At 45.6% G+C, this 22,826-nt stretch overlaps 1 protein-coding gene across 2 annotated transcripts; it reads right to left on the bottom strand.

Moving 5' to 3' along the window:
- Positions 1–4,140: 4,140 nt before the first annotated feature.
- LOC131207036 (lachesin) lies at positions 4,141–21,872 on the bottom strand. 2 transcript variants are annotated; one of them, XM_058199647.1, is made up of 12 exons: positions 21,781–21,872; positions 16,732–17,084; positions 10,095–10,201; positions 9,503–9,710; positions 8,041–8,202; positions 7,263–7,391; positions 6,796–6,886; positions 6,621–6,704; positions 6,431–6,540; positions 6,096–6,155; positions 5,524–5,715; positions 4,141–5,232 (listed from the first exon to the last, which is right to left on the bottom strand). In XM_058199647.1, the coding sequence occupies exons 2-12, from the start codon at positions 16,844–16,846 to the stop codon at positions 5,138–5,140; spliced, it is 1,353 nt and encodes a 450-aa protein (XP_058055630.1). In that variant the 5' UTR covers positions 16,847–17,084; positions 21,781–21,872; the 3' UTR covers positions 4,141–5,137. The 2 variants fall into 2 exon arrangements, with proteins under 2 accessions (XP_058055630.1, XP_058055638.1); XM_058199655.1 differs by having other exon boundaries at positions 5,524–5,712.
- Positions 21,873–22,826: the final 954 nt, after the last annotated feature.

Genomic DNA, 22,826 nt, shown 5'->3' with positions numbered 1-22,826 from the left:
GAGCGGTAGTCACAACACAACTCACAGCACAGCATTCGGCCCGTCTGGGGGAGGAAAGCGTTTATTGAATGACTTTATTACCTTCTTATATGATTTATTGCAGTGCATTTGCCACTAGGAAAAAAAGGACAATGTTCAACAACGGTACAGTGTGTAAATTAGAAACGCGCATAAATATTTCACGACACCGGTAAAACATGGATTTCATATTGTCGTATGCTAGCCGTTCAATATGTAGGATTGCGTCGCTCACAAAATGGCCATAGACATCCCATTGACCTTTGGAATTTTTCACAACGAGAACGATGTTTAATTTCGTTTGGTATCTTCCAATGGAGGCGCCTGGTGTTTCAATACTGAAAAGGGTCTCCACGTTGCTTCCACGAAGTGAAAAGAATGTAATCTATTGATATCCATATCCAATAAAAATGAGAAATTAATATAAGAATACAAATTAAAATGAGCGGATTAGCCACAACGGGCACAAGCGAGAACGCGCCCTGCTTTTGTTTGGCAAACAACCACTCACTTTGCTTTGTCCATGTCCCAGGGGGTCCCAGGGCGTAGTGTCAAAATCTATGGTAATAATTACTAAATAAAGCGATCCTTGCAGCAATGGCTTTCGGCTGCGATTAACAGACGCCTGACACTAAAATGTGGTCTCAACATCGGCTGTGTTATTGCAGTTGTTCCAACAATTATTTCCCGACACTAAGGCCACCATGTTCACAATTCCCAGCACAAGTACCACTCAACACAACACTCAAAGGAGTGCTTTGCAATTCCTCCAAGACCGGTGTGTGCAGCTGGCATTTATCACCGGCGACATTCGATTATACGAGTCGTCTAGGCAGTGGTAAAAGTTCGTCCAAAGCCTGCATACGGGGGCTCCACTGGGCGCAAAAACAAAGGGCCGCTCTGGACGCAATGTTCTGACCCCCATGGCACACGGCGTTTTACACGGTTCAAGATTTTTGTACCACATGATGCGTCGCCGCAGCCTGGGCGCGCCGCTTCCATCGCCTGCAAATCATCTCCGGAATCCTATTTAAACTTTGCTCACTCAGCACTTCACACTGCACTTCACATGTCATCGTGGGACGTCCCTCGTTTTTGACGACCCGAGTATTTCCCGTTCGGCGGCCCAACACTTGGCAGCGCCCGTCCGTCCGCACCAGCAGCGGCTCAAGATTGGCGCCAGGTCCCATCATCCGGGAACGTTGCATTCGCACGGAGCGCATTATTCTTCGTTATCGTCCCATCTACCTCATCGCACCGGGAACGGCCCCGAATGGGCAGAGCCCGACGGCCGAAAGTGGATGATGGCGATGCACAAGATGAGCCGGTGCTCCCACGTTGCGGGGCCTATTTACATACACACCTTCAGCCGAAGGTGTGGACAGGCGCACGGCCCGTCCGGACACGGTGTGCGTGTGAGTGCGCAAACCGGAAACAAACGGAACAACAAATGCATCGCCATCGAGCGACAGGCCGGCAGCCCGGCCGCCGTGGGACGGGCGCTATTTTGTGTACTCTAAGCCCGCATTTGATGCATGTTTTAGTTGATTATTTCGATGTCCATTTGCACGAGCCCCAGGTTCCGGCGGTGACCCCGGCTTCCGGACGTCTGCAGCCGAGTAATTGAAAATTCAATAATGCACACACAATTGGACCGGGGTCGGCATAAGGTGCGTCTGGGAGCTCGGCAATCTGCGGCAACGGTCATTTTCACCGCACCATGTTGACAGTGTCATTGACATACATTTCGGGTTTTTGCTACAACCCCGTTCTAAGTGTTTTATGTTTGCCCGAAAAGGTGCTGGCCTCGCACTAAACGAGCCAGTCAACAATCTAACCGTTTTATCTCTGCCAACATCAACGGGAGAAGCTTTAAAGCTCCTCCTTCGCTTGGCAGCAGAAACAATGAAACAGTGGGAGGATTTATCGAACAAGTTGCAACAATTTCCAAACATATTTCGTTTCTCGGAGCAAACGCAGAGCCTCACATATTCGGACCGTTTGAACGTTGCCAATATTGACTCAATAAACTCGAAAGTTCACTGGCGACCGATTTGTTGAATGGAACTAATTTTGCCCCAAGAACAGGTAACCTTTAACAACACTAAAACAAATCAATACATAGTGCCACCTTCGAACTGGATGCAAGAGCACCCACCCATCAGCAGAAACCCACAAACACAATTCATCAGTGGCTTCCATCAGCAGAAGGAAGGAAAAAAAAATCAAATCAGTAAGTGGTTGCGCCATGCTGAAAGCCATAAATATTTTGCTTCCAATGTACACAGAGCATCGCTAACCATTTACGGTGCAATAGAACGTACAACGACGACGGTGCGAGCTAGACGCTGAAGGCAAGCGCCTGAAAAATCTCACTCCGCGTGCCCGATTTGCCTTCTTTCCCGAACCACATCCAATTCCAACTCAATTCCAAAAACTGCTGGCAACTACTACTTTCGGAATTAATGTTTTATTTATGTACTGTGGTTTAAGAGATTTAGATTAATGAACTCTTCACTCGCTCCGGCTTCAGACGTTCTCGGCTAAAAGCTCGGCTTCATTTTTTTTGCGTTCGCTCACTCGTTTCGCCCGTCAAGACGTCAGATACTCTGGCTCTAGGGGACGGACGGACGGGTGGGGGGGCACCGTGGTACGGCTGAAAATATTTTCCTCGAGATGGTGCAGCCCCAAACAAGAATGGACCTTTCAGGGGGATGGAGGCGTTGCTTTCGCCGGCAGCGGGCGTGCTACCGGCACGTTCCAGAGACGCTTCGAGCGCATACCGAGGGCGAGCGTTTCGGGCAGCAGGTCCCCGGAAAACAGACGCTCCATTCGACTACTTAATTATTCACCTTTAGTAAAGTAAAGTTTTCACCACGAGCCGTGAGTAGCCGAAGGCACTTCCCTCAGCCGGCCGCCGACCGTCGGCTGGGTAAGTTTTAAAAACGGTTTTTGGCCAAACTTTCCTCCGACACCTTTCTGGGGCTAACCCCGGTCGGGTCGATCCATTCCTCTAAACCCCACGAAAGGCGGGCGGTTGTTCGAAAATTAAAACGAAGACTTCACTCGTTCTCATTAGAGACTTTTCACGTTCAACATATTTTTCATCTATTAATTCTTTTAATGAAAAAAGAAAATGAACGGACGACCTGGCGATCGCGCCACAGAAACACAGTTATTTATTCTGTTTTATAAATTATAATTTTAAATGCTTGCTGTCCAGCGCTTGATCATCGCAGTTTATCCTGGAACCTTTCCCTTCGTCGGCCACCGGCCGGCTCGATGCACTCACTCGGCCTGTCGTCAACAGTATTTAATTAAAGCGCATTTTGCATCTACAATGCAATGCCGTTTGCATCTCGACCCTCGACGTTCGGGAGTGACGCTTTAAGCCGGAGTCAAACGAGGTTGGCCGTAGAAAGAAAACGACATGGAAATGCTTCCAGCCAGGCGACGGTCAAGAGTGGCCACGGAAAACGGGGAGCGGGGACCGCCCGTCCGAATATCGGGGGGCAAAACTAACAACAACGGGGGGCAATAAACGAACCTTGAAAAACTCGTTTCACTTCGCACCTGTTTCTTTGGGGCGGCCCCATTTTTCGGGTGCGGCCTCCGCACGGTTCTGCTCCAAGTGCTGTGCTCTTTTCGGGGAATGTTCCAATCCGCTTGATTGTTTCTCGAAGCTGTTTGTGTAGCTTTCGCGCTCGCGAGTCGCGAAGGCGAGCGCTCGAGATGGTCTGTCGAGTTTCATGATCCACTAACTCTCCGGTGGCCCTTGCCCCCGGCCAACATCGGATGGGCGGAGGACAAAGAAACAGAGTACCCCCCAAATAATTATTTACCCCCAGCACAGTTTAAACGGTGGTGGTGATAATGAAGATTTTCTTTGTATTTTTCAATTTTTTCTTTTTGAAAGAAAATGGCCACCGTATCGTATACTCACCTCAGGCCAGGAGTGGAATATTGCGGCCCTCGGGCAGCAAAAGCGTGCAGCGTTCGTAGAAGAATGAAACGAGTGGCCTTGTATAAAAATGCGCCAACAGAAACGGGATTATTTTATTACTTCAAATATATTTCTAAATGCATGCGTCGCAAATTCTGCACGATATTGTTGTCGTTCGCCGTTCCGTTTAGTGTTTGAGCTAGGTCGACCCCGAAAAATGTTAACATAACGAATAACCTAACAGTGTATGCGCTATCAGCCATTGATTACCTTTTGCAATCCGTTGCGCCGGTCGAACTTGTCGTCGAACCGTCCAAGACATGGTCCACTGGCCGCTTACCATGTTTTCGCCCGTTTGCCTCGCGGGGGCTTCCATATATGTACATCGTTTGCTAGTGGAGCCAGAGCTCCCCGTTTCACAGTACCGTTCCTGTTCCACGAAGGTACCACCGTGTGCCGTTCAGAAACATTGCTCCACTGTCTCCTAAGGGTCGTATGTCCATAAATTGTATAATATTCTGTCTGCAACGTACCTTTTGCTGCTTACTTTTTTTTTGTTCTATAATTTGTGGTACTGTGGTTAACAAATTCACCAAGAGCTAAGCTTTCCATTTCGCTATGATACAACGGGTGTCTATAATTTCTGGTGATCTGGCGATTCGGGTCGATCGAAACAAACTGCCGCTAGAATAATGGTTTCCAAATTATACTCAAGCGCGTCAAGCATATTCCGTTCATAAGACTATCCACCGTGCACGAGGAACGGGAAATAAAATATAGAATCATAAACACTGGAAGTACTAATGGTCACTCCTATGTCCCTATCTTTTTTGCGACAATATGGTACAATCAGAAACGCGTAACGCAGCCGCCGTATCGTGAGCCAGTACTTATTGGTTGGCCATTCCCTTTCGCCCCGTACCCGTTTAAGCGGATTTTCTTTATTACCTGATTTTTACACACTATCTCAGCCTTACTCAACCGATAAGATGATTATTCGTGTTACATCGTCTAGCATTAAGGATATGTTTCACCGCACCGCCGGCTAGAGAGATATGAGCAAATGATGAGCAACCCCGGCGGGATGGCCCGGTTCATCTTCGATGCATCCTGGCGTGGTAACTGGGCAACTGGGCGAGAAGCTTGTGTCCTTAGAGCAGATTGTGGAAGTAGAAATTACAGCAACAGCCTACTTGCGTACAGGGCCAGCACCGTAGATGGCACACTAATTAGCGAGAGCAGCGAGAACGTCCAGCAGCACCGTCGGACATCTGGAACCGGTAAGAAGACAGAGAGCAGTAAGTGATGTGCGATGTCCTGAGTAGGGCCTCTTGTTAACCTTTCCCTGGTCCGAGGACGCCCGCTCTTAACCCTTCTTTTTGTCGCATTCCAACCGAAAGCAAAGTTCATAAAACAAACCGAACACCAAAAACCCAAAGATGCTCTCGGAAAACAAATGCAATCCCGGCCCGGCCGGTACGGTGAAAGTTAAAAGGGGAAAACAGCCGCCCACAGCCCACCGCCTAGCAGGAAAATTTCCAACAAGTCGCAGCGACCCTTACCGTTGGACACACCGAACTCCTTCGGTGGCATGTCGGTGTAGGAGAAACTTTGGCCGATGGGGTGCGATCCCTTGCGCTCGAAAGGGATACCGTTCGGTGAGCGTTGCGCGTAGTCGTCGTTCTTCATCGGAAACAGGACATCGGGTTGGGTGACCTTAATGGTTTCATTACGTGACACCACGACCGGGACTGCTGGAATCGAAAGCGAAACAAACGCAGCTCTCAGCTCGTGTAGTGTTAGTGGAAAAACGGAAAAGCGGGGCACAGCCATTGAGTAAAAAACACTAAAGTTATCGCACAAATTAATACACTCGTTAGAGGGGGGGCGCCTGTGCCCGAGACGGCGTGGCCCACTCGTCCCGTCAGAGTGGTGTGAAAGTGTCAGCGAAAGTGGGTGGAAAAGGAAACCAAATTCAAACAGACCGTGCATAAAACATGGATGTACTCAGCGAGTCAGAGTCGAGACTGTCTGGCTGTGTTTGGTGTTGATGAACAAGTTAGGGCACCAGATGGAGAAGGAACGAAGAAAAGCGCAATTACTGGCGGCGAAGGACTTAATTCAATCTACTTACTTTCCTTCGGTTCCATCACGTGAGTAATTTGCTTCGATGGTGTCGATGGAAGTGGAATTTCTGGAAACAAAAAAACAAACAAAGAGAAGAAAAGTGCATCGTTTTTGCGATGAATATCGGGCGGCGAGCCGGCGAAATGCTGATAACATTAATTGTGGCCACCTCGCTTGGTAAGCAACAAACGAACAAGGCGCTTCGTTTTGGCCCGTTGGCTCATACCGAACTTTTTTATGATATTTTTTCCCCAAAAACAATCAATTCTGACGACGAAGCAGATAATGAGAATTTTGACAAACGGTTTACGGTCGTCCCGAATTGCTAGGCAAGGTACTTACCGTACACCCGGATGGAGCCCTCCGTTTCGCCGAGCGAATTTTTCGATATGCAGCGATAGTTTCCGAAATCACCCATCGATAAGCCTTTGATAGTTAGCTTCATGTGGGCCCTGGAACGGTTCACCGGTGGCAGTGTGTCAGTGACCAAAATGGCGACCGAAATGGGTCGAAGCGCTTAACGTGCACTCACCGATAGGAGTTTTCGTTGTAATCGATGATGTACTTTTTGCTCGGCAGCACCATCACGGCGTTGTACACCCAGTAAATGATGGCCCTGTAAAAAACATACACCCAAAGTTCAACGGGCGTTCGATTAAGTGAGCCGTAAGGAGCCTTGTTCTCCCTTGGGTCTCCGCGGTCCTCACCTAGGATGTGCCTCGGTGTGGCAGTCGATCGTGACGTCGGTGGAAAGGGGCGCCCCAACTAATTGATTCGGAACCCATATCATCGGCGAGACTGGTTTCGGGGCGAGAACAAATCGAACGTATTAGCAACCCATTGGGGGATTTTTCGCGGCGAGCTTTCGGAAGGTTTTGCCTGCCCAAAGCGGGCATAAACACCCGAGCTCGAACTCAAATTAATACGATTTTCGATAACGGGTTGGGCGGGCGACGGTACATTAGAACCCAAGCCCAAGCTAATGGAAGATCTGCTCAGTGCTGTAATTGCCAGCGATTATGCTGTCCTCGAGTCTTGGGAATCTTGCCCAAACGCACACACGTCGACCGAACCGAACCGCACGAGCCGACAGAGAAACCCATCAGGCGGGCCTAAGTTTGGCGTATGAATTTAATTTGCTAATACACTTATGAATAAATAAAAGCATACTTACACTCAACATCAAGGATAATCCGCTTAGACACCGACGGTGGCACACCATTAGTGGCGATGCAGAGATAAGCGCCCATTTCGTTGCGGCTTACTTTCGTCAGATGGAGCACCTCACCATCGTATACCATCACTTCCGGGCCGGAAGCACACATCCGGTGCGCAATGGCACAAATCCCCACGACGCGCGCGGGAAGGGAATCGGGCACGGGGCGGTGAAAGTAAAAGGGAGCAAAAATTAAGTTATTTGGAGATTAGGGCGTACTTTCCGGGGTGTGCTGCGGCGACCCTTGCAGCAGGCGTTGACAGGGTATGCGACATTCCAACGCACCCGGCGCTGGACCGGCGATGGCGTTACAACGAACGCCGGTGAACGGGTCAGATTATTCCCCAATTGCACATTAAACGGTCCAACTGCACTGTATAGCGGTTTAATGGAGCGTGTCCCCTGTCCACTTTCGCATTCCATGCACCCGAGAGGGACGGAAGCCTGCAGCAGCGATCGATACGCTCGGAATCGATCACAGCGCGCGCTCCGGAACGACCGAGGGAACAGCTTTCGTCCTTTGCTCCCCACAGCTTGACCGAGGTAGCTGCGGCCTCCAGCCCCGCACCGTCCACACACTTCTTGGGGAAAACAATCAAAAACCCATTTATCTTCTTGCCATGCCTCAGTCGCTCCTTTCTCGGAGGAAGTGTGTTTGATGTCATCTTCATTGAACAGATAAGCTTCTTAAGGTGAATGCTGCATTCGACAGGTCGCCCGGTGCAGGTGCCCGTACCTTTCTTCTTCCGCTCCACCGTGATGCTTTGGCCGTCTTCGCGGCGCCAGATGATCTTGGGCGTGGGGAACCCATCGGCACGGCACGTCATGTTGATATTTTGATTTTCTCGCACGGCCACCGACGACGGAGTGCTCTCGATGTCCAGGATGTTGGGAGGCACTGCGCACGAAAGCAGAGACACATTTTACTAAGCATTAATAGCCCGCGTAGAGTAAAGTACAGCACATAATATTGCTTCTTCGTCATGCTTTCGTTCACAAATCGTGCACGTTCGTTCAGAAAGTGTGCTGTAATCAATCATTTATTTATGATACGTTGTAAAACTACTTTTTCATACATATTTGAGTATATAAATTGAAAGGAACTCAGATAAAAAAAAATTGTATGGATAGTAGAAAAACAGACTGCAGTTTCAAAAATTATCTGATTGGGTGTTACTAGTTGTGGTTAATATAAATAAATTAAATGTTAAATTTAAATGAAAAAATGTTAAATGAATGTGGTTAATGCTGTATGGGATGCATATTATTGTTAATGACACTTTAGCCTATAACTAACGCCAAAGAGATATTTCAAAATATATCAATGTTATATCAGGACAAGAATTAGAGTTAGGTTAAAAAATACACCAAAAGCTTTAATTAAATAGACAATATCATGTTATAGCCACGGAATCGTAATTGAAGGATTTATGTTTTAAAGGAAATGCAAGGAGTTTTGCTGATTCCAGCGATTCTTATCGTGTTTGTTCTATTTTGAAATTCCATCGAACAGTCAATCTTTACTGATAGTGAACAAAATTGCTCGATTTTCTTAACGGGAAATCAACATTATAATTACAGCTGTTTCATGTCAGTCAATTCACTGTACTACTTTGGTATTATCGATTATTATTATTTGATATTATCGTTGCTTGTTTGCTAATTTATTGTTCGATTTTGATTAACTGAAGTGAGAATTCTTTTGTATACGGTTCATTTGCATTTTTTACAAGCTGTAAACTGTTAAGTTGTGCACTATTCTGCAGAACAGTTTAATTGCATCTCAAATTTCTAATCCCAGATCCACAGCGTACCCTGCGTTGGAACGATCTTTGGTGATGTAATTTAATGCAATTGAGCTTCAATGATCGGTAACGAGCAGTACAAAATCGGGTTCCGCGAGCATTACGACAAGCAACCAGCTGGTTCAACACTATCTCGAGCTAATGTAATCGACACGTTGCCCCTCATCAGGGCAAGGTGGCGCGGCAAACATTTGCGGCAGAACTGTGCTAGTCCTGGGATGGGGATCCATGGCATCATGTGGGGCAGGATACGGCACGATAAAGTTTCATCGTTGTGCAGCTTTGACTCGGAAGCCAATCGAATTAGATTATGAATGCTAACGTCGATACACGGCCAGGCATCGATGATGATGGATGAGGATGATAAAATGTGCGGAAATTTGCGAAACTCACCAACAACTTGCAAGTATCCGACTTGGCTAATCATGGGATTTGTGTTCACTTGGCACATGTAGTAGCCCCGGTCGTCCTGCTGGGCTTGGCTGACGTGAAGAAGCCATGTGTTGGAGTTATCATACGTTACACTGTACCGAGGAATGCGCGATATTACATGGCGGTGTATCGTAAGAATCATCTGGCGATCGATGTGTATCCACGCGACCTGTTAAACAAAGACGCAGTAACAATAACCAAGTGAACACGATAGGTCTTTCGAGGTGATTCGTCGTAATTTTAATATTTAATTTTGTTTTCAATTACACACAGAGTAACAACCGAGGAAAAGATAAACTATAAATTTCATGATTTTTTGCTAACGAATTGTTATGTACTTTATAGACTTATCTAAATCTTAAGAGAAGAATGAAGAAATGAGCTTCTTGGCGAAATGAAACCGAATATTTTTCGAGCAAAGTTAGTTGGCAAAACCATAAACTCTGAACCACTTAAAACAGGCGGATGAACGGTGGATCGGTAGGTAACATGCAAACCACGTTTCAAAATGGATAAAAATAACCAACCGAATCGGCCATGCCAACGAACCTACCTTGTACGTTCCTAAGTGCTCCACCACACAGGGAAGGTTTGCGTCTCGCCCTACGGCAACGGTTACGTTGGGGATGGGTTGAGCAAATCTTGGTTCATCCATCATCACTGAAATTGAAACATACATCGAAAGAAAAAAAATGAAAATCCAAACACAGCCCAGGTCAACGATCTTTCCCAAATTATTCCGTTTCAAACGTTTCCCCAAACAGGCAATCGATATTTATGGATAGCGGTGATCAAGGAGCACAGCGTCTTCCATTGTGGCCCACACCCAAACCGTATCGCCCCGAAAATGTTCGGTTCAGGTTTCGTTGAATTGACCGAAGCCGCACAGAAGGGAACGTGATGGGCGATTTCGCGCCAACCAGATGGTGTTAGCCTAGCAAACAGAGGAATTGAAATGCAAGCATCCGGTTGGAATGGTACCCAAATGGGGAGATGGTACAGCGGCAAGATGTCTTTTTCTACGCTGCCAGGGCCCTTCGCCGTACAAGCAAACGGAATAACACCCGGTATGGAGGAAAGTGCTGACACCAGACAGTTACTATGTTTGGTCCCCCCATTTCGCCTTCTTTATTTTGCCCACTGTCATATGCACCGGCACTTGGTCGGGCTGACGGACTTGCGCAACTGTTTGAGGATGATTTATTTAAAGTAATTTTTTGCCTTCGTATCAAATATTCTGTTCTGGCTGCTGTCCGTTCGGACGCGCTCCCCGAGTCGCCCCCGAACATTACAAACATTCCCAAGAGTGTGCCGGTCGAACGATGCTACTGTTTAGAGGGTTTCCTGTCAAGTTCGTTAGCTGCATTCAAAACTGCACTGACGGGGCAGCAAAAAGCGGTGGCGGGGCCCGTGAGAAGAGGGTCCATTTATCTCGCAGGAAACCGTCGAGTCACATTCTGCACAAAACAGACAGCATCCTAAATGGAGCACATTTCGTGCATCAAAATGGAACAATCCTTTCCGCTCGGCGGCGACTTCGATGGTTCCCCAGCCGTCGTCGCTATGGTTTCGGTGTGCAGCTTCAAGGATAATTTCATCCGTTTATTCAAGCCCTGTCCAACCGTTTGTCAGGGCGATGTGACACATTTCGGCTCCGCTTTCCATCACACCAGGGGCAATCTTGGTGTTATTTTACGATTTTTTGTCCACCGTTGTTGTTCGGAGGCCACAGAGAAGCGCTGAATGCGGCGGTACCGTGCTGCCTGTGTAGTCTCAGATGCTGTGTGCTAAATGAAGGGCCAATATTAGCAGGATGTAGCACCAGCCACCTTTCGTTAACTACCATTCTTTTGTCACTGAGAAAAAACATGTTTTCAAGTCGCAACACTCGTCACTGTTTACAGTTTACAAGGAGAGTTGAAACATAACGTAACATTACAGTAGCCCTGGCAGTCATTCAAATAAACTTTTCAAATATCTTGTGCTGCGTCCTGCGGTGAAGCTCTATTGGATTTGTAATTCCAAGAATAGCATTTGGAAATTGAATTGAATTTGAACACTCAACGTTCCAAAAGGTAGGGAAAAGATTTTGTCAAGACAGTTTAACACCTACGCCGAGTTGGCAATGTTTCGTTATCATGCCTGTGCCTTCTGGTGTGACAGATGTATCTGCGTTCCAATAAGATGTTGACTGCAGTTAACTGTCGCAGGGCAAATTGTTTGTATCACGAATCCACCCAAACTTTAAACGATATTCGGGCACAGAGAATTAAAATTCCGAACGTGCGGAACGTAACTTGCAAGAATATGAATCCTTCGTTTGTATGAACGATTTTAAAGCTTTGGCTGGGGCCATATTTCTAACAAAAAGTATTAGGCATATGCAACGACTTGATATACTGGCTAACTTTGGCCGTAGCATATTGTTCTGGTCGGAACGGTGCTAGAACGTTTAACCTTCACCAAATATTATAATCGTTCCGCGAACCGCCACCTGACATCCGGTTTCCGGATGGTTCTTCACAACCACATTCCGACACCTTCGTGTCTTCCATCGCCCTCCACTCCAATCATCGAACGAAGGGTTCCAATGGCGACGAAACGGTAGCAGCTGTTCTTTATGGAACGTACGTGAGAATCATGCATTATCGCCGTTCGGCTTATTATTATGAGAAGGACCATGTCGCGCAAGGATTGCCCATTCAAATTATTATCAAAAGATGGGCTGTGCAGGTCACGGTTGCCTGCCTTTGGACAGGAAAGTGTTATTTATAGGAAATGCGATAAAGAATATGTAACGTAAAGCTATGCTCTAGAAAGACAAATCGCATTCCAAAAAGGAAATAAAGGATGCCGGGTTCAAGTTCCAACTTGGCTACAATTTATTTTAAAGGATTCGTTTCATTTTCACGAGTTCTGTTATGATTTTATTGCACAGAAAATACTGTTGCGTAACAAAACTGATAGGATTCAGAATGAATAATACCATTAAAAAAATCAAATATCGATGAATTTGAATTGCATCCTGATCAGCAATGCGCGAAACACGAGAGTCCTCTGGAGCGGCCAAAATCCTGAAACCAATGCACCTTCCGAACGGAAATATATTGCAACGCATAAACTTCGTCTGTATGATTTATGAACTGTGATAAGATCTTCTAACATAAAGCTGGCAGTGTTCGTTTCCATCGTTATGATTGTTGAATTTGCACAGCCGAGCACGTCTTTAACATGTATTACAACCCTTGCCCACACCGATATACTATCGGTGGGAGGGTGTTGGATGAAGCACAACCATGACGAAAGCCAGAAACCGTAATGTTTTGGTCGAAATATCGATACTTAAACATCGATCATCTTGAATTGTAGTACCATTTCATGGTACAGCGCTCGACAGCGAATAATAGCAACGTTGGTCTTTTAAACTAAACGGCTCCAAAGATGAGCACCCTTGAAAGGAGGACACCAGACAGACTGAACGTGGAATAGAATAAGTCACCGAAGATTGTTGGACCCCGCAGCGCGTAATGAGAACTGTCCTCTAGGAGTCCCCGCAAAACTGTACAAAGTTCGAAACAATAGTACTCGTTCGCTTGTTGTGACTGGAGAAACGCGATTCGTGGTTGAGAACAAGCGAGCTGGCGGAAAGTTGTTGTTACGCTATTGTTTTCAAGTACACCCTTGTGCCGCCCAAACGAGCGTCTCTCGAGTATCCGCTAAGTAAACGGAACGAAGAGAGGCAAATATTGTTCACCGAACGGCTATATTTGAACTAAAGTCAGCAATTCTATTGCATGTTTTGGTGAGCTTATCAATGGCAACTTTCACTGTTGAAGACTGTAGTGCCGCCGTGTTCCTGTCAAAGATCGTTGTTGATGTGACGCTATTGTGATAATTTAAATAGTGGAAACCGTACGATCCTCTTGATATCTTTCCAGCCAGCAGAGTCTCAAATTTATTGCTAACCTCATTCCGCTTGTACCGATTCTGCATGGACGGCATTCGACTCATGAAATTAATTCAAACATCAATCAGCGTCCATGCCAATAGAACGTTTTTCTGCTATGGTTTCAGAATCAGATCATTCATTAGCAGAACCACGAATGGGCCCTTGAATCAACAACGAACTGCTGCAGCCGTAAACGATTCGTCTTGTCAAATGTTTATTTCGCTATTTATTTGCTTGAAGTCGAGGGGCACAAATGTATTTACGCCAAGTGCAACATTGCATGCATCGAAACACCCTTCCAGATAACACGGCATCTTTCCTATGAATATGTCCTTTAATTAAAATTTTAATCTTGCTGCTTTTTGTTGGAAAGAACCGTTTGACAGCTTAATAAAAAACTTTAAATCTTTTACATATATTCTTTGCATGCCATTTCATCCGATTTTAGCATAAAATAGAAATATGCTGCGTGCACGTTTTGTTATACACTCTCGAACAAGTTTGTTCCGAGAGCCCCCAGACGATCGCCATTTGGGATGTTTTTTAAAATATCCGTTGCCCAACCGCTCGAAACGTCCAGTGGCCACGGTTTGTTGAAGCTCGGCAGTGGGTTTAGCGAGCAAACCCATAAAGAGCACGGGCGCATCGATATCAGCAGTCGCTTTCGGAACTTTGACGAAACTTTGGCGAAACAACTTCAAAACACAAACTCGGCGCTCGGCGGAGACGGAGCGAGGTGATAATTTTTCACAACCGTTCGACACACCGAACCCGCATCCCGCAGCCCGCAAAAGTGGGAAAGTGAACGGTTTCGCGGTTCCTTGTTTGCCATGACAGGGGCGCTCGTGAGGGCCGGCGGCGGCAGGCAAAAGGGTTCGACCGAAAGTGATTCTGCAATCAGCAGCGACACGGCACTCTGCCCGAGTACACATGCGACCGGTGCCGTGCTGCATTTATGTACCTACTAAATATTCTCTTCATCATTGTGGCGGCGATAGCAAACAGGTCCTTCTGTAGGGACCTGTTCTATGCTCCGTCGAGAACGGCGTCGACGATGGCAGCAAAACTTCGGCAGACTGCCAACGAGACTGGCGCTGCAGCTGCAGATTATTGTCCGTGCTGCATCGGAATGCGGAGCGTACCGCGCACGGGGTGCGCCGACGTGTGTTTACCTTTAAATTTTCACCTTACCAAGCAACGGTATGTGCACTTGCTCCAAGATGACGGTGATGGAGCAATAGATAGATGGGATGGTCGATGGTGATGGTGACTCGACCTGCCGCCCTGCGCCAGGCAGCACTGAACGATTTAATCGTTGATCTTGGTCGCTCGGAGCCCTGCGACTGAACTGACCCCCCGACCCGAGCGGGTGACGGTCGAATGGCGGACAACAAGTGGCACAGTGTTTCGGTGTCAACCCAGCAAACATATTTCACCTTCAGACGGGCCAGCAACCGGGTGAAGATAAATTATGCTCTCTGCATTTGCATTCGACCAGAATTCATATATTTCGTACTATCGCTCCGTCCACTCGGGGTCCTGTGCCATGGTCCGTGTATCGCCACCCGGCAGATCTGCCGCACCCGGTTCGCGGCCAGTTCCTATCTCCTTCGAGGGGGAACCGTAGCCTCACTAACGACCTATGCCAGGACTCAGTATACGCTCAGTTCGGGTTCGTTAGGGTAAATAAATGTTACGATTCCTGAACGGCTATGGGTTTCGGTTTTTCACAACCACCGAACGCCGTCCGTTTCGTGAAGTGCACGAAAGTGCTCATTCACATCGCCGTTGTACCTTTTCTTCGGTTTCCGTGCCGTGACACGCTTCGCACGCCTCGAAATGTCCTTTTGCTGTCGTGATAATGAGTACATTAGTTTGCAGCGCAATTAAGATGATACAGCAGCGGATGATGGTCCCTGCGTACCGGGGGGAACATTCGCCGCCTGCCACAACCGGATTCGGTATCCAAAGAGCCACGACTAAGAGCCAAATAATTGGTTCTTCTGGTGCACTCGTTCATCGTACTGCAGTTCAGAATGGAGGAGTACAAAAAAACGAACTCAGTATCGTGTTACGTGTTACAACCATTTGTGCTAATTATACGAAAAAATCTCGAAAGTCTTGGTCTTGAAAAAATGACTGATTCCTGAGTTGGTTTTATCTTCAACAGTTGTTGTAAGCATTTTATATGCAACATTTATTCAAACGCATATTTTGTCCTTTAAGAAGTTGTGTACGATTACCTTCTAGAATACTGTCTATTAAAGGCAAAACTTTTGCTTCATGTATTAAATAATCTCTACTATTATTTACCAAATCTGTTTATGATGCTCAACGAACTGCAATGGCGAACGGCTTTATTTGTACAGACTCTATTCATTCAAAATAAAGGAGACGTAATTTTAAATATGGCAATATCCGAAAACCACTCCAGAGTGCATTCGTTGTGGGCCAAACAATGCCACACCGGAAGAGTAAACGAAAACATTTCCTCACGAACTCTGGAAAATGTACTCGCAGAGTTAACGGTGAATGCCGCGATGAGTGGGTTGATAGTAATGATGATGCAGCTCATTATATCCTTCGTCATTGTACGTAGAGATAGTTTGAAGAAGAATCTAATTAAACCTATCTTCTCTCTTTCCGCGCGTGGACGTTTCTACAGGAAAAAAAATGGTCAAACGAATTTTACCAAACTTTTGTTAGCAACTCTCGTTTCTTTACGGCCACTACTCCCAGTAACTCATTGCAGTATTTTTGGCAACAGACGGTGAGCTGGTGAGCGCCATTACAAAAGTATAATTAGGTTTATCAGAACATTCATTATACCGACGAGAACTAAAAAGCTTTTATGGTACGTTCGGGCCATCGTGGAGTGAAACGTTGTCCGTTGCATGGACCGCACCAAACATAGTTCTGCACCTGAAACACACAGCTTAGTGGTACGCGTGGTTTTGAAATTATGTCGAGGGCTACGATTTGAATGGCGTTAATGCGTACCTTGCATTGGCCAGGTAATTTAAATTCCAAAGGTTTGACTCAGTCATTTTCCGTATGTTCAAAAATAGTCATTCAGGAAGACCATAAACTTCGTTACATTTCGATCTGATTTATTAAACACAGCGGGTTAAGATAAACTTCTAAAATACAAAAATCGTATCAAGCCAGTTTGGCAATGTATATTCTGCTATTCGTTATTAAAATTTACGAAAAGAAAAGTATTTTCTATCCGTTTACTTACCGTGTGTGACCAGAGTGACCAGGTATATCATAAATAACACATTTCTATGCGTAAACCGCTTTGGCAGCAGCTTTAATGCTAACACAATAAGTTTGATTGTTTGTAGTATTATCATTTTGTGATCACTGAATCGCTGCACAAGCCCAAATTACGCACTAACCACACATTATTTACACCGTCTCATGGATGGAGAGATGACACCAAAGAGTCACGTTCCTTTACCATTTGAAACACTTAATGCCCCTTCGAACATATGATTTTGTATTATTCGCATCACGTGCCAAGTGATGTGCTGGTTATTATTTTAACGTGTATCTACGTATTTTGGTAGCATTACAAAACTGTGAACTAAACTATGGAAAGAAGAAAACAATTAATAAATTCGCATCACTGCGCAAGGTGCAAAAGGAACAGTGCATTGTTTCCAAACTTTGTAATAGGTCCCACCAAAAGCACAAAACTAAAGTTAAAACAATTCGTTCGTGTTGCTCAATCACAAAGTTTAACCAATGAATATCTTATTAAACAATCGGGTAAGTCTGATTCGTAAACGTTATCCGAAGTATGGTTTGAACAAAATGGAATCGAATATCTTTCTGTTTCCGAAAGAAAAGGGAATGGAAAAACAATTCACGGACCATCGGTTCGAACGCTTACATATGTAAATGTACAAGTTTAAATATCTTCCGGCGCCGGCACATAAGGCGGCCGAAAGCCTTTTTGAACGTGCTCTTCGGTATCCTTGCTGCCGAAGTTTATGAATATTTCATAAATCGCATGGTGTGGTTCAGCTTAGCCATAGTTTTCCCCTGAGGTGACGCAGTACCGGAGATGATGCGAAGCGTGAAATGGCTTCCGGCGCAAACCGGCGTGCTTTCTTCGGCCCGATTCAATCGATAGTGGGATATTTTTAATCAAATCACTTTAAGATGGGATCGGCCCAAATGCAATTCGTATGGATTTGATTCGGGGCCAGATGCGATAATCGTGCCTGATCGTGAATTTAAACATTCAGGACCGAATATGAGATAACACACATTTTCCTTAAAACGAACGCTGGAGCAACATTGTTTTCTAAATATGTTTTCATGAGAGGAAATATTTTTCTTCATAACCACCAAACAACAGTGAAGGAAAAAATCGTAACCCACCGACAGCTAGAATAATAATCGCTGTGTTGAAAATATGATTAAAAATACTTTTCCAATTTTCACTCGTTGTCTCTGCACTTCAAAGCGGCGTTCTTCTACCGCAAACGATGCAGAGCTACACCTTATCAGCCGACAACCATTCGTAGAGTGACGAAAAAATACTAATTAAAAATTCCATACATTTTTCTTTATTCAAGTGAAGTCTCGTCCTCACACAAAAAACAAACTGACGTAATAGCTCAAACCGAGTTTATCATTGTGAAACTAACTCAGAAGTGCGTTGACACACATGTTTTTAAGAGCCTGTTTAACATCAATTCCTGCATTGTTTTTATAAGTGAATAGTCGATAAGTGAATAGTGAATTCAAAGCAAATCGATTATTTTCTATATTTGATGAGCAAACTTTTGTGGCTCAGCCGTCGTGTCGTCGCGTTTGATCGGTTTCTGTGCGAAAGACTTTAGCTTCAACCTTGGTAATGCATCACATTGAGAGCAAACCTTTCAGTTGTTGCTCGATACGGCCGTGTTTTTTGATTTTTCAGTCATTTTGATAGTTGGCTGATAGCAGTTTTGGTTTTATACAATGATAGCCAAAGGGTTAAAAAAGCGGTTTATTGTGCATCTTCAATCACTGACTGAAAAACTTATATAAAATGGACCGGTAATTGGGAAACATCGATGCACAATGTGGTCCCATTTTTCATTATTCACACTAGAAACACGGTTTTTAATCCACATTCCATGTAATGATCGCGAACAACGTTAGTAGCGACTGTCGGTCCATCCAATTTAATTGGCCCAAAAGATCATTGATGCTGTTTGCTCCGGTACCGAAGCGGCACGGAAAGAGCAAATTGTTGTTTGTGTATTGTTCCTGTTGTGTTGTAAAAAATGGTATCCCTCGGACTCGAGTTGCAAGTGCGGTACTTGGAACCAGTTGTTTTTTGTTTTGATTAAGTTTGTTACAATTGGAGATTCTTCTGAAATCCTGTCCGGAGTCATACTATGGTAACCCATTTCACCGATAGACCTCTGCATCGTTCATTTGCCGCGATTCGGCTCATCCCTGTTCCGACGGCCACGACGTCGGGCAACGTGCAGCAAACTGGCATGTCCAGCGGGTAGAGCCCAGACATGCAGAGCACCACGATGACGGCGACGGCACCGTCGTTGTGAATCGATCCGCGACCAGGATCCGAGGCCCCCTCCTGCGGTGCTTGCACATGATGGAGCGTTGAGTTTTATTGTCCGCCAGCCGTATAACAACCTGGTTTTGGCTCTGATTTTCGGTTGGTGCTGTGCAATTTCGGTCATGCTCTTGGCCAGTGCGGGTTAATAGCTGAACGCGACCACCGAGGCTGCGGCTTTTTGCAGAACTTTTATTTACATTTATTTCCATAATTGAGGGGAGATAAAACAATAAAACTCAACCCACCGAAGGGAGGGATCAGTTCAGTTCCGTGCGGTGTAACGCGATGCAGATTCGCGTAGAGCCCGAAACATCCGGCGCTATCGTTTCCACCGGAACGGGGTGGCACAATAACTGCAATTCCGATGGGGTGCGACCGGTGCTTCGAGACGGCCATAAAAAAACCTTTACTTGGAATTATCGAATCGTATCGCGATGCCTGCGGGAGTCCGCCCAGTTGAGCATCCTGCCAACGTGGGGCTCACATTCGATCGCTATCGAAGTTGGGCCGGCAGTCGGAGCAATAAACGGGCCGTTGACGTTAGCGTATATTTAAATAATATTCGGGAATATTTGCTTTTACCGCCACTAATAATCGAGCAAACCACGACGCCGACAACGAAGTGTAAACAAATTCTGTTTGATTGTCTAGCAACGTAAGCGGCGCCAAAGAGCACAGGGCACACGGCTACAACAATCTCCCAGAGGCTTGCTAAATTGGTGACTGTTGAATGGACACTATTTTTTCACCAGCTGTCTTTTGGCGCTTGGCGGAATAAAGTTTCCCATCGTAGGCACGAAGTATTAAAATTAACCACTGACGCTTTTGTGTAGACACTCATCATCAACAGTGTAAGAGTTGGTAGATTTGAACGATGGAGTTGAACGCTCTATTGCTCGTGATACTGTTGGACGTTTTTCTGGCCGTTTTGTATATCACAATTTACACCCCAATTTCTTATGGCGCGTTTACAGTTTACCAATATTTGTATAATCTAAATACTTGTATGCGAATCAATGTTTGTGTTGTCAATCAAAACTATTGAAAAATCGTAAGGCTAGCCTAGACTTTTATGGAGCACTGAGCACTTTTTACAATTCTCTACTATTGTTTTTGATTTTTAATTTTTTTTTTAAATTTTTATTCGGTAGTATTCGGATATATTGAAGAGAGAGTGGGGTTGTACGTTTAATTGTAATAACATTTAAGAATTTTTCTACGAACTAAATTGTTTGGAAAAACGTGGCAAAGATTTGGCAAACATATCATGAGCCTTAACACCCTTACATTTATCATTTTATGATGAATTTATATTCTGCACTAACCACTCGGTTGCGAAACTTTGTTTTATATTTCAACATTAATTGCAAATATTTGTTATTGGCGTAAAATAAACAATAAGTAAGTTAATTCTATAATTCCTTTTACAAATATTTCAAAACAAGCAATAAGCAATCAATTCACTAGTTGAATCACCGGTTTTTGAAACACGCACGCACACTAATTTCAGAATAACATTCTTCGGTCACGTTTGTTTGAAAACAATAAACATTAATTGCACTTGGCACACTGATTCGGTACCCGTTAATGGAAAATCCAAACATTAAATGCAACAAATGTCGTGTCATTGAATGTTGAACATACATTTGAATGGAAGGATGCATTTTTTGTCTCCAGCACAACGACCAGCGTACGAGGTAACCGATGGTTAGTAGTGGAGCCATCAAAGCACTTTGTTCGAGAGATCGTATCCCGCGAGGGGCACGAAATGCAACCGGTTCCTGATTCTATTTGAAAGCACACCAGCAGCGCGTATTTCCACGTATTGCAACTTTCCTGCATTCACTGTTCGTCCAGCGAAACAACGGGCAATTTCCACACAGAGGCCACCAAACGTAAAATAAAACAGAAAAATAAAAACTTTCCCGCACTGACCGCACCGAGTGCACCCGCGGGTCTCCTGTGCGCGCCAGGGCTGTTCCGGAAACAATTAGGGTTGGCTGGTGGCACGCTGCTTCCTTCCTTCCTTTGCTTCCGTCCGGGGTGCTCAATGTATCGCCGAATCGCAATACTGTATCTCAACTTCGAGACACTCCGCTTGACACTACCAAGCCCCATGTTTTTTTATCCATGCACCTGATGGGGATAACTTTGCAGCTGCACCACGTTTTTCTCCCATTTCTCCTCGTATGGCCCAAACCCTTGTGGTGCGGGGAAAATGGTAATCGGAAAGTGATATAAAAGGCGGAAAAAGTGGGTGCACAAAAACGGGCTTTAAAATATCACCGAAACAATGCCGCACTAAGAGCACCAAGTGGAACGCGAAAGCACCAAACGCAATGCTAAAATGCTCCGGCAAAAGTTAAAAGGCTACACACAGCGGCAACAACAAATCAGTCGGACAACGTCATCATCGGGCCACGGGCAGCACCGATTGCACATTTATCACAACACAAAACGGTACGAAATGCAACGGTGATCGGGGGACGCCTGCAAGAAAGTGCACTTTTTGCTGCACCGATGCAGGTTCGGCGGAAGCGCAATCTCCGGCTTCGGCTTCGAACGGCATCGAAATCGGTAATGGCTGTCACACGAACACACGCACCCACGCACGCCACACGGTCCCTGGGATGGGATTACTCACAACGCACTCGATGCACCCAGGAGCGCATCGGAATGTATCGGAAGCGAAAGTGTCGAACCAACCACGTGAATGTGCGAACCGTTGCAGCGGTACGATGGGACCGCGGCCGACGACGGATCACGACGGCCAAGCCTTCAGCGGGGGCCAGTCACCGTTCTTCCGTCACAAAGCAGTTGCCGACGCCAAGGAGCGATGTGAAACGACTGAAAGCAGCCCGAGCAGCGTAGGTATTTACCAACATCCGCCAGACAGCGTGCCGCCGTGCGGCTCGGGATCCGTTCGCCGTTTTTGGGCCACAAACTCCGGCACGCGACGCCCGACGGGCGCTCGGAGTCCCCGAAGTGGGCCGTCGTCGGGCGAAGGCACGGCACACGCGGCCGGCAGCCCGGCCTTTGGCGGATCGACAGACGACGTAAACATCTTCTCCTCCGGTTCCGGCTGATCCGAACGCAGCATCCAGCACGCATGCCCCGTGGCGGGATGAAGTGAGTTACTCTGGCTGGCCACGTTGCATTCATTTTGGTCATTTCCAGGGTTCAGCTTCTTTGTGTGGTCGCCGCGATGCTTGATTAAGATACTTGCACAATGCATTGTGTTTACTTACACAAGCGTGACATTTCACCTGCACTAATTCTGAGCTCGTCCCTTTGAACCTCACAATAGAAGAAAGCGTACTGGCGCCAATTTCTCTCACAAGCAGCTACAAGAAAGTAGTGAAAAAATTTGGGTTTCATATGCCACAAAACGGAAACGATCCACAATGGTCGGCTGATTATGAGACTATAATTATATAAATTATCATAGTTTATTGGACCCATCCATGGTGTTGAATATTTTCTTAATAATTATTTGTTGTTGCAATAACCTTTGATCTGGTCAACGGTAGCGCAATTACCGTATTTTTCTGTGCATAATGCGCACCCATATTTTAAGACAAAAACATTGGAAAAAAAGTTTTTTATTATACATTTTTCAGATATGTGATATCCAACAAATACCTAATGATAATAATGTATTATTCTATTGTAAATATTCTATTAATATTCTAAAGTAGACTAAAGATAAAATGCATATTCATTGCAAAAGACATACTAGCATTTTATATTTC

This window comes from Anopheles bellator, chromosome 1 (genome assembly GCF_943735745.2).
Source record: "Anopheles bellator chromosome 1, idAnoBellAS_SP24_06.2, whole genome shotgun sequence".
In the NCBI taxonomy this organism is placed as follows: Eukaryota; Metazoa; Arthropoda; class Insecta; order Diptera; family Culicidae; genus Anopheles; species Anopheles bellator.
This window is presented reverse-complemented; position numbering and strand designations above follow the sequence as displayed.